This window comes from Anguilla anguilla, chromosome 5 (assembly GCF_013347855.1).
Source record: "Anguilla anguilla isolate fAngAng1 chromosome 5, fAngAng1.pri, whole genome shotgun sequence".
In the NCBI taxonomy this organism is placed as follows: domain Eukaryota; kingdom Metazoa; phylum Chordata; class Actinopteri; order Anguilliformes; family Anguillidae; genus Anguilla; species Anguilla anguilla.
In genome coordinates this window covers 45424408-45436881 of record NC_049205.1, presented here as the reverse complement: position 1 = coordinate 45436881, position 12474 = coordinate 45424408, and the positions used below count along the sequence as shown (strand labels likewise).

Sequence of the window (12474 nt, the reverse complement as noted above, 5' to 3'; positions counted from 1 at the left end):
ACAACAGAGGAGACCTGACTTAACAAAAAAAGAAACAAATTTGGAAGTATGCCTTATTTGCATAGCTATTTTGATGCTGTCAAAGCCGATTTGCCAAAAAGCAGCCAGATGTAGCCGACTTCACCCTAAATGGCAGCCTACACTATTAATTTCTCTAAAAACCACTGCAATTAAGGTCTTCTTTGGTGCTAATTTCTAGGTAGCAAGATAACAATGCAAAAATATCCCGCTGCATGAAAATAACTCATTTGGTCCAACACCAAAAATTCAGATTACACTCATGTAATATCTATACCAACATAAACTGTGGGCGGGTGATGTTTGGAATGTGATGTTGCTTTTTTACCAGCAGGGGGAAGCAACACACAACATTTGAGATCTAGCCAGAATCTCTGAGAACTGAATTTTTTAAACTCAAATTTTTTAACTCTAAATTTGTATGTACCAGCCTTGCAGTCAGGCATAGAGGAAGCAGAGAACTGTTAAGCTAGTAACTGAAAATTTTAATGAATAAACTTTCCATTTCACAGTGATAATACATTAACATCAGGTGACTCCTCCTAATTGTATTTGCAATTAAATTGTGTGGATTTTACACAATCATGTAATTAAATAAAAAGTTTCATTAAATATTTGCTTCGTAAAAAGTATCAGATTAGTGTTAACTACAAATCAGTCTTTTCAAACTGCTGTGTATATTGGATTACAAAATTTTGTTAATGGGTAAAAGGACAATAATAATACTTCAGTATAAACAAGGATATCAAATAATAATAAAATAATGAGTTTAAATTAGGTTAAAAATCCAATTTCCCCACTTTGGCTTACAGCATAGCAACTTTCAACATAGTAAGTTTGAAATACTTACACTCCTGCCAGGAGGCTGCACAGCTCATCCACTGTCTTCAGCGTGGTCTCCTCCTCCTCTCGATCGCATCACTTCCCTATCCTGGTTCCCCAGTGGTGCAATGACCATCTGGAGAGCCCATCTTCCACTGTCGACTGAAACCGCTGAGATTTAAATTGGATTGCTAAATTTTGTACATCGTTAAAAGGACAATAATAATACTTTCGTATAAAAAAAGGATATAGAATTTGTTTTTAAATGGGTTATTAAAAAATTAAAACTAATTTAAGTTAGGCTAAAAATGCCGTTTCCCCACTTTGGCTTGCAGCATAATAACTCACAACATAAGCAGAAATGCATCCTGACAGATGGTGAGAGTGATGCCAAATCTACATTGTTGCATTCCATAACCAAAAATCCTATTTCCAGCTCAGTTCCCCCAAAATAAAACCGACAGAATGCTCTGTCACTGCATGGGAAAGTTTACAGATATCATCTCCTGTTGTGGATGTACTTTCACAGCTTTTCTGCTTTCTTGGCATAAGCCCGTGCTCCATATACACCAAATCCTGACTCCCTATACAACGAACACTGATGCATAACACAGTGTGCACCAGTCTTAACACACTTTTCTGGATTACCTCAATCTAAAAATAGTAATTACAATATTTGCAGTACTCAGAAGTTGAGTAATGACACAAGCCTTTGCATGAGTCTACCCAAACCACTGCACCCTCCCCCACATCACAAATGTTTGAACACACACACACACACACACACACACAGTTTGATGTTATATTGGCTAATGATACAGCTGTTGACAAGTGATGGAACAATCTAGAAAGAATTTGAACATAAATCAAAATGTCCCTGCTGCTGTGACGCTGTGGACGACAGGCCGCAGGTATGCAATACAGGTGACCAAAAACGTTTTTGTGCACACTACATGACTACATATACTGCACGTCAGAACTGCAGTTTCCTAAGCAAGCAATTAGCTGTTCAGAAGGTAGTGTCAATCAGTAGATTATCTTAAGGCTTAAAGGGTTGTAAATGTGAACCTTTGCATGTGCTGTGTGGGATCAGTTTTATCTTGTTCAATCAACATTATCCTATGGCTTGCGAGTTCTACAAGCAATTTTGTCAGAGGAATACAGTTGCACCGGTAATGTGAATGAAAATATCTATAGCAATTCAATGGGGTTAAAAAAAACACAAGTTCAAACAAAGTAACCAAGTTCTTAAAAAAAAAAAAAGTTTATTGGTTTTTAAAACCACTTAAAAAATCTCAAGATCTGGGAGCACTTTGAATTTAAAAAAGAAAAGAATAAACATTGCTGAATTGCTATTGCAACATTACCAAACTACTGTACGGTCCGTTGTGCACCAGACAACAACATGGTGGAAGGTTGTAGAAGTCTCGATGGATTGAGGGATTTTAGGTGGTTCCTACAGAGTCAGTGAAAAGTACAGCATGGTAGTCACTGCAACCCCTATGCATTAAATGAACGAAGTGTTCTGTTTTCTTCATTAAAGTCCAAATATCAGTGCTTATCAACGGTTTTGCCAAAAAATAAAAACAAAATAAAATGTATAAAAGTTTTCTTCACAAAGAGATGCATTTCTTTCTTTAAAAAAAGAAATAAAAACACCAAAAATCAACAGAACAAATCCGTAAACTGAACATACAGAACAAGTACAAATTTGATTTTAGTAAACATCAAACAATGCAAGTAACTTGTTATGCGAGTAGTTATCCTTTCTGGTTAACAGAACCAGTCTTTATTACAGCGAAGAAAGTGGTTACGAAGATACTCTGTACAACAGAATTCAACACACATGCATGCTTATGATTATTTATAAACATGGTGAAGGAAATATTTGATAGTTTTTTCATTTTTTAATAATTTTTCTTTAAATTGCGTTTTATATTCTCATGTATGAGAATGAGTAAAAGACTTATCTCACTGAGATCAATGCACATTGCTACATAAGACAATTAAGTGTCATTTTTTATGACATTTCTTCTTTGTTAATTATCGTCTTTTCTTCTTTCTTAAGCTCTTTACAAAAATATTGTCTTGTTTTTTTTTTTTTTGCGGGCTTCAATTGTTTCATTTGTCCTAAAAGAGGCGCCAAACCCTTGGTTCATAAAAAGTTTAGTGCAATTACGTGAACCTCAAAGCCTGCTGAAATTTGAGCTATTGAATTTCCAGTGTGTCTGCTGCTAAGTTCTGGGCACAATATACCTCTGTCACGGAGAGACAAGCGACCTGCTAAATATATCATAATACCTTTTTTCTCCAATAAACCATGCTATTGTTCTCACTCAATATACACATCTTTTCTGCGAAAACAGCACTATAAATCTCAGAAAGGGAACAGAAAGACATCACCAAGATAGAAACCCGACAAACAGCATCTGTACAAGAAGCTCGAGCTGCAGCACATCTCGCTAGGAGCAGATCTAATACAACCAGTAAAAGCGCTTGTGAAGGTACACAGAACTACCATATTTCTTAATAATTATGGTCATAACACAGTGTCTTGAGTAATTGGATTTCTTCCTGTGGATCTGTCATATTTACAAATGGAGCTTTTCACATGTGAGGAACAGTTACAACAGTTGACAAAATTCACACAAAGAACATCCTGCTACATCATTTTTTCTTTTTTTTTTCTTTTCTTTTTTTTTTAAACAGACCAGTAGTGTTTTTCAGCATGCTTTTCAAACGAGGTTCCCTGTGCAACGAAGAAGTTGCCACTTTAAAAATAACAGCATTCAATTTCAATACCCAGTTCCCTCCCCTAAAATTTATCCTGGAGACTTTCACAACAAATGCGTTGGCAGAAGGCCTTCCAACCCGTGTGCCATTAAGGACAGAGACCTCTCAGTGGGGAGCAGTGGACAGTGGCAGATCAGATGGAGGATAGCTACAGAGCCCATTCTTATCTGTATCCAAGTAGGCAGCTTTTCTTTGGTATGGACATAAGGCTAATTGCCAGAACTAAGACTAATGCAGCCTACATCTTTGCTGTTCACATAGCCAGTCACAACTTTGTAAAGCACCTTTTAGAATTTGACATATTACTTGGTTTTCAAAATTTTATTCAGCCTCATAATCTGAAACTATTGTAGATATATTGTAAACTGGCAAAGACCTCTAAAACACAGGTGTTAAACTCCAGTCCTGGAGGGCTACGGTGTCTGCTGGCTTTTGGTGTGTTTCAGCACCAGTGATTCATTAAAGTCACTGATGGACTAGAGTCCAAACACCTTGTTCTCAAGTGCCTTAAACTGCAGCTGATTGAAAGGAAACCACACAAACCTACAGACGCTGCAGCCTTCCAGGACTGGAGTTTTACACCCCTGCTCTAAAACAAACAACCACTGCCTTCCAATGAAAACATTTTGTTTCATATGGTTTTACCAATGTTAACTCCTCATTTGGGACAAATACTCCACAAGAATTACAGAAAAGCAAAGGCCCCAAAAATTTGTCTGTAGGACTGGATCACTTTCCTTGTCTCAAAAATACAAATGTTTGTGTAAGTGCAATCACTTGAAAGGCTGTAGACCTCCAACACCCCCCCCCCCCCCATAAGTAGACACTTGCCTTCATAAAGGCTGCTTTTCCCCCAAACATTTGGCTTATATGTTACTATTGTCAATATTATTATTATAAAATTGTAAAAACGACCAATTAATATATTTTGTTATGCCACAAGGTTGCTATGAACCACAAAGGGTACCTTTTACCCCTTCAGTTAGCCACACAAGGAAAAAATATCTGTTCCACTTGGATACCACATGTCTCTCACCAACATATTCATATTCCGATTTCTCAACAGACTAACAAATCAGCCAAATGCCCCCAAAGCAGATCCTACGATATATGACTTGTATATAATGGGATATATTTAATGTCCAAGTGATTAAATAGTTCAGAACAGTAAAATAACCAAGCAGTCAGATTTTCCTTTTCCTTTTCACTCTCCTAAAAGAGCCATATACAAGCTCAGAAAAGCTTAATATTATGAAGAGGGCAGCATTAGGCATTCAATACATCTTCAAAATGAACACTAAAATTGAATTGCCTTCATGGAATTTATACTTGACCCTTCAACTTCAATAGTCCACCAGTCACACACAGCAAGCTACAAACCAACCTCATCACAACTGCATCGCATGTTAAGGAGAGTGTGAAGACAGAAGCGATGTTCATCATGAAGACCGCCAAATCCAGAAAAAGTAATGCTGTAAATGCATAATATCAGATATAGGGAGTCCATAATTTTTTTAAATCAATTTGTTAAAACCTAGAATATATCCCATTCAGTAGTGTTGTAACAGCTGCCTTTTATCTTTGAAGTTTTAATCAATTTGTAAATTAAATGTTGCCTAGACTTTGAAATTTAGATGGCACATAAAAACTTGGAACAATTTCATTTTGGGCACCTTACAAAGATTTTCTTCCTCTTATATTCTTAAAAAATATTCAGCAAAAACCCATCATCTGACTTGTTTAAAAAAAGGGATAAGATTGGGTTTTAACAGATACCAGACATTTTTGGACATTAGTTATTATAAGGTTTTTCTACCGATTTGGTATGTGATAACTTTGTAATTAAGCACCTGGCAGCAACTGCTACCCTTCTAGAAACCTGAAATGGCAACAAGATTAAGAAAAGGTACAAAAAAATAAAAAACCATGGCAGCAGCAGAAAACGCCCTCCCACATGATGAATATTGTTATGAGTATTGCTGGTCTGTCAGTTGCAAGATGGACATTCCTGGTGGAAACATTTGTGAATGTGAATCTGTCCTTACTTCACGATTGTTCTCCCTCTACAGATGTTCAGTAAACACACCACAACAGAAGCCTTCAGCTGGCATCAATTTGAGTGCAGCCCTTAGTAAATGTGTCAGAGGCAAGAGGCTTTAAAGAAAACTCAACTTCAGCTAAACAAATTTAGCTTATAAAGAACAGTCTAAACAACTGAAAACAGAAAATCTTTCAGTCCACAGCGCCTCTTAAACATGTAATGATCTATATTTTAAAGTACAACCTCAGGAAACAGTTATTTAAATAAAAATAGAAAAACAAACATGCTAATAAAATGAACACTGTACCCTGAAAACAACCGTTCTTTTGCAAAAACATAAAATTCAAGCATGCCTCTTCACCTAAATTACTCTCTGCAATAGTTTATGATTCCATTAAAATTCTTAGAGGGAGGGGGAAATCGGGGGACCCAAAAGCACCAACAATGTACTGTGATGCAGCATACCTATAAAACGGAAATATAAAACTCAACATACTCGTAAGAGCGATTATTTCTGTTCAGGCTGGCACTTCTCACTGGACAAATGTCGGTGCGTCCAGATTCTTGTTGCAGTGTGCTGTTGCACTCTTATGACAATAATTACAGAGAAGGTTCCAAAAAAACAAACAAACAAACAAAAATACACATTCAAACATATAAAAAAGAAGCTTTAACCCAACATTTCCACTGTGGGTTGGTCTTTACTTTCCAACCAGTCAAAGCCAGCAGACGTCACTGTCTCGCTGCAGATCTGCTGGAAAAGCGGATCATTTTTCAGTTCTTCCAGTGTAGAATCATCATATTGTCCCTGCTGTCGATTGGGGTCAAACAGTAGATTTGTGTCCAGAGTGTTCAGGTCATTGATGCTACTGGAAAGCTCTGAGGTAAGTCTGATGTCGTTGGGGAAATCGGACGAAACTGCGTTGAGTTCTGGGGGCCCCTGCCCCATAAGCTGGGAGTCTGGGTGCAGGCCGTCATGCCCCAAGAGTTCCTTGACAGTGCTGTTGAAATCGAGCTGCTGCTGCTGCTGCTGCTGCTGGGGATTCTGGGGCAGCAGCTGTGGCTGGTTTGGCTCCTGCAGCTCCTGTAGCTGCCCCTGTAGCTGCTCCTGTAGCTGCTCCTGCAGCTGCCCCTGTAGCTGCTGCTCCTGCAGCTGCTGCTCTGGCTGCGGCTCACCAGAGCCCGATTGTGCTTGGCTGTCTCCGGAAGAGAAGGGCATCTGCTCGCTCCTGGCATTCTTTGTGAGGTAACTTGGCTTCTGGAACTCGTACGCAGAAGGGCTGGGGTTGACCATGGTTTGGTGGTTGACGCCTCCTGCGAAGGCGGGCGTGGTAGTCTCCAGGATCTGGGTGAGGTTCATGCGGGCGGTGTAGTTGGAGGGCATGTTGTTGATGCCTAGGCCCCGCACGGCGTCGTCGCCGTCCGAGTCCATCTTGCTCAGCAGCACGTTGGTGATCTTCTTGCTGTTGCTGCTCTGCTTCTGCATAGGCAGCACCTCCGTCTGCATCATCACGTTGAGCGGCACCGACTGGCTCCTCTGGGCCAAGTTGGTAGCGTTGGCGTCCAGCTGGCTGTTGGCGAAGATGTTGAGCACCTCAGGGGTGATGGGGGAGCTGAAGGGGGAAACGACAGTTCGGGGGACATTGGCGTACGCCGTGCTGCCGCTCAGGTTGCGCTGCCGTACGGCCGGGCTGACGCTGCGACACCTGAAGGTGGCCCCCCCGGAGGAGCATGTTGCCTTGTTGTCCAGAGGGGCGGGCACCGCGAAGCCTTCCTGCTTGTTGAGATTCGCCATGTTGGCGACCTGCTGCTGCACCGGCGAGATGGGCGTCAGGCGGCCAAAGTGGGCGTCGCTGTGCCTGGACTGCGACTGATACGACTGCCCGGGAATGGCGAAGGCGTGCGGCTTCCGGAAGTGATCGTCCACCAGCTCCTGGTAGCTGGGGAGGATGCCGATGCCGTTGTTGGAGATGGCGGAGGCGGCCCCTCCCGTGTTGTACCCGTTGTTCATCCAGTCCAGTTTGGCCTTGTCCGGGTGGGTGGCGGTAGGCCTCTGCATGGGCTTGACGGGGCTGCTGGAGACAATGCTGGCGTCGTGGTAGCCGGTCATGCTGGAGTTGATGGGCGTGAAGGCGAAGGGGTTCCGGCACTCCACCGGGCTCGGCGGGACGCTGCTGCTGCAGTTGGAGTGGGGGGTCCCGATTGGCGTGTGCCGGCTGCTCCCCAGAGCGCTGTCCACGGGGGTGGTGGGCGCCATCCGCGAGCAAGGGCTCTCCCGAGTCAAGCCCTGGCCCCCTCCCATCATCTCGGAGGTTGGGGTGGGGGTGGGCGTCGGAGTGGGAGTGGGCGTGGGCGTAGGAGTGTGGATGGGGGTACCGCTGCTGTGGGCCGAGTGGTAGAACGGGGTGCCCATCTGGTGAGCGGACAGAGAAGCGCCCTGCATGATGGCGGACTGGCCCTGCAGTGCCATGTCCATGCAGCCGAAGGGCTGCAGGCCGCTGTTGAACTTCATCTGCTCCTCCATCTGCACCAGCTCTTCCACGATGCTGTCCTGCGTCATGTCGTCATCGTTGAACGGGAAGTACTCCACGTTCGGCTGGGTTCCCGCAAATCCCATGACGTCCGCGTGGAGGGTCAGCTGACTCTGAGCCGGACCTTGGGCCACCATGGGCATCTGGTCCATGACCGGCGTGGAAACGGGCTTGTGGTCCGGTATCTGTTGTACGTAGGCTTGCTGCTGTCCTTCCACCCACATGGCGTTCTTCATATGGTTGACTGCGGAGGTGTCGAGCATGCCTGAGCCAGCAGACATGGCCTGTGGACTGCTTGAGTGCTGCAGTAACGTTTGGCTGGGGGCGGAGCCACCAAGGTCGCTGGCATCCACTCCAGAGGGAGTCCCTTCTTTTTTGACCTGCGTGGAGGCCTGTGGTTTGACAACAGTCTGGAAGCCACTGAAGTTCCCGGCGGGGGAGTCGGAAAGGGTCACAATTCGAGTGGCGACCGTGGAGTTCAATTTCACAGTCACTTTGCCGGGTGCGCTTTCGGGCTTGCATGGAGTCCCCGCCCTGGAGTTCTTCTTCACTGCGGCACTCCCACCTAGTTTAGGGCTGCTAACGCACCCCACAGGCTGCTGGGTGATGAACACCTTCTTGACAGGTGTGGTGCTGGGCTCTAAGCCGAGGGCCGGGCGCTTCCTGGGGCTCTTCGAGCCTGGGTAACTTTCCTTGGGTGACAGGGCAGCTGCGCTGTTGCCGCTGGTGGTGATGCTGGTACTCTGGCCAGACATGGTCAGATACAAAGTTCTGTCTGTGTTGTGGTTGTTGCTGCCACCGATAGTGCTGGCGTTGGTAGGGGACCTCCCGCCACATTTGGTCCTGCCTGTCCCGTCAAGTCCCGGGAAGCCCTTGTTGCGGGGTGTGGGCACGCTGGCGGCCCTTGGCTTAGCACCTCCCTCACCCATCTGCCCAGCGGCAGAGTCCTGAGTGGCTGTAAGCCTGTGGGCACCGAGGGCTTGATTATCGTCCGTTATGGCTTCGGGCTCCATCTTGACATCGATGGTGGGGGTCGTAGCTGCTCGGCCCAGCTTGCCGGCGGGGGACTGCAGGGACACGGCCGAGCCGCTCCGGGCCTGGGGGCCGGGCCTGTGCTCTTCGTAGAGGCCAGCGCTGCTCAACCCAGCAGAGGCGGGCCGGGGGGCGGAGCCGCCACCGTTGCTGCTGCTGCTGCCGGGCGACAGCGAGATCGTCGTCATCTTCACCACGTTGACGTGCGGGGAGGGCATCACCGTCTTGATGGGGCTGTTGGTGATGAGCAGGGTCGGTGGGGAGCGCAGGGAGATGGTGCTGGCGGCCGACGGCTTGGGCAGGATCTGGGCGTAGCGGTGGCGGGCGGACCGGTCGCCCACGGGGCTGGCGGGGACGTTCTGCGGGGCCTTAGGGGAGTGCTTCACTTGCTGCATGGACTGGGTGACCACCTGAAAGTTCATCGGCAGGACCTTTCCCTCCGCGGTGCCCACAGGGCTTGGAGATGTCATCAACTGCCTGTTTCTCTGTACCTGCACAGGACCACCAAGACAATATAGTCATCAACCACTTATTCATGCACAACTGGACAGACACAGTCGCACGGAAGGGATTTCTCTGAACATAAGCATGTTGGGAGAAAAATGAAAACATTACTATTAAAAAAAATAATTTAATAATAATAATAATAATACATTTCAGACCAGCGTAACCATGAATATCAAGTCTCTCAAAGCATTACATTTCATCCAAGTAGAAGTATTATTTATTTAATAATTTTGAACATTGATTTCAATACCATAATATCAAACACCGACTATGGGAAAAGGCAGTGAATGTGAGAGCATGAGCACAGACCTCATCTTTCTTGCCCTCACAGGAAAATTTGTAAAACCGCAGAAAACATATCCAGTTGCAATTATTCCCTGTGATTAGTATATTTTAATTAATTATTTAGTTGTACTTTAGTTACTGTTTAAAGCAATGTAATTTCTTTAATTTGATGGGAAGTTACAGCCTTCAGTTCAAATGGTCAAAAGCAACACTTTCACTTCATATGTTCTCTTCTGAAATCATCACTGAAACGGTGCCTAACCTCAAGCTTGGTGAACATTTAGGCCTGAATTATACCAGCAGCAGAGCGGACGCTAGTGGGAGCTAGTGGATTATTTCATAACAGCCGTGGTGTGGCATAACAGACGTAGTGTAGTTTCGGCATAGCCTGAAACAGGAAGTGGACGCAGCACAGCGTCCGCACGGCTCCTGGTGTAATTCGGGCCTTTCGCACCCTAACGTCGAATGCAGGCGAGATTACCGTGATGGGGCTGGGTACGGCTGCAACCACGATGCCAATGGTGGGCTGGGGGGAGAGGAGGGCGGGGCTTCTGCAGGGGATGCCGGCCCCCACGCCAGGCGTGCCCCCGTCTGCCCGCCTGCCCTGGGCCTCGCCCGGCAGGGGCGAGTGAAGCTTCTGCTCCTGCTGTTTCTTCTGGATCTTGCGCTGCAGCTGCTGCTTGGCGTCGATGGAGGGGGAGGGCAGGGTCTTCACCTGGGGCTGGAAGGAGTTGGCCTCCGCCGTGGGGACAAACGCAGACGCCTGCGTCGGGGTCTTCACCCCTGCGAGGAAGCGACACAAACCGTCAGCTCAGCAGTGCCGTCTCTCTGTACAGCTGGAAGTGCTGAGCAAAATATTGTGGCCGTATCTATTGATTTGTCTCTTCACCACTTCTACCTGGAGCACTTCTCGAGCAATCTGTGGTTCCTCAAGTCATTTCATCAACAAACAGATGGCAATCTACTTTTCACCTCTTTACTTTTTGGTTTGTGCCAATGAGCAGCCTATGTCTCCATCACTTTAATCAACTTTTTACTAGCTTTTTCATATTTTAACAGAAAAATTATTTTCACCACAAAAATCAGAAGCAAACTACATTATACTTGCCTAATCTGGCATATATACTGGACAATTTCAATCGGGGGACATCATTTCACTCACTAAAAATAACATGAGTACATTGACACAAAATTCTAGTTATTGCCACCAGAGGGAAATCTATGTCTTCAGATAGCACCTACACTGAGGGTGATCCCTCACTGCATCAGTAAGGCAGACCGCACAGACAGTGGTCCTTCTGTTACTACTGTATCACTGTTACCGAACCCTCATTTGGCTTTAGGGTTTATGGGTATGCGCTTGTGACCCGTACCTGTGGCCACTCCGGTCATCACGGCGAGGGCAGCCATGGACTTGGCGCCGAGCAGCGGCGGCGAGTAGTGGCTGTTGAGCAGGAAGCGGGCCAGGTCCTCCATGCTGTCGAACTGGCGGCTCAGCACCTTCTGCGCCCACTCGCAGACCAGCGTGCAGGCCGCCGAGCGCACCTCCTCGTCCGCGCTCTGCAGCTGGCCCGACGGCTCCAGCGCCTCGCACTGGCGGCACACACACAGGGGACGTTAAAGACGCCGCCGCAGAGCAGCAAAGCCAGCGCGTCGCCACCCATTCTGCCACGGCTCCAATCGGGGTTCCCACGCTTTACCTGTGGCTCACATTTTAGCACTTTTCAAAGTCCCATTCCACCCAACCAAGGAGCTCAAAAAAGCAGGCTATACCAATGTACAGGGGTCTACATCAGTGCTGCAGACCAACAAAGCCATTTAAAATGCCCTGAACAGCAAAAAATGAACACTGGCAAAGGATCAGCTCCCTAAAACCACTGACAGGTTTGACATGATTCTTCCCAAAATTGTATCCTTTAACATGCATGATTTTCCTGGCTTGCTAAAGATAACAAATATTTATTGCACAAAGCGGGTGTGTTTTTCTGTATGGAATAAGGGAAAAAGATGCAAACTTACCCCATCACCGGTCTTATGCAAGTCCAGGTTGGGCAAAGATGGCATGTGGACAAAAGCCTTCTTCCTTAGCCCACTATAGCAGTATGTGAGAAGTCGTTAAGGCACAACAAATAAAACTGCAGTATTAAAACCCTCTCATAAAGACCATGAGCAACCACTTTTTTTTTTTCATCAACATGCCATGCCCATAAAGAAGCTTATAGAGCAAGCCCTGCTGTCAACACAGTCCCTATGGTTCAGTCAGAACTCGTAAAGTAACAAGCAGGCACAATATATATTCTGATGTTTATAATTTTGTAAAAGCCAGTTTTCCATCATTGCAGACTGGTGTGTGTGTGTGTGCTGGGGGGGGGGGGGATTTAATGTAAATCCCTTTGGTGATGAAGTCAGAAACAAGGCCTTATATAACCAATATGAAATCTTAAC

General features: G+C 45.7%; 1 protein-coding gene across 2 annotated transcripts in view; it reads right to left on the bottom strand.

The window, feature by feature from the left end:
- Positions 1 to 2931: 2931 nt before the first annotated feature.
- Positions 2932 to 12474, bottom strand: part of LOC118227231 (DNA-binding protein RFX7-like) — a 42743-nt gene continuing 33200 nt past the window's right edge. For both annotated transcript variants that reach the window (XM_035417444.1, XM_035417445.1), the window contains 4 exons: positions 12049 to 12133; positions 11403 to 11622; positions 10511 to 10812; positions 2932 to 9728 (listed from right to left, as the gene is read on the bottom strand). In XM_035417444.1, the coding sequence (XP_035273335.1) occupies positions 6345 to 9728; positions 10511 to 10812; positions 11403 to 11622; positions 12049 to 12133 (3991 nt within the window). In that variant the 3' untranslated portion in view covers positions 2932 to 6344. The remainder of the gene's footprint in view (positions 9729 to 10510; positions 10813 to 11402; positions 11623 to 12048; positions 12134 to 12474) is intronic.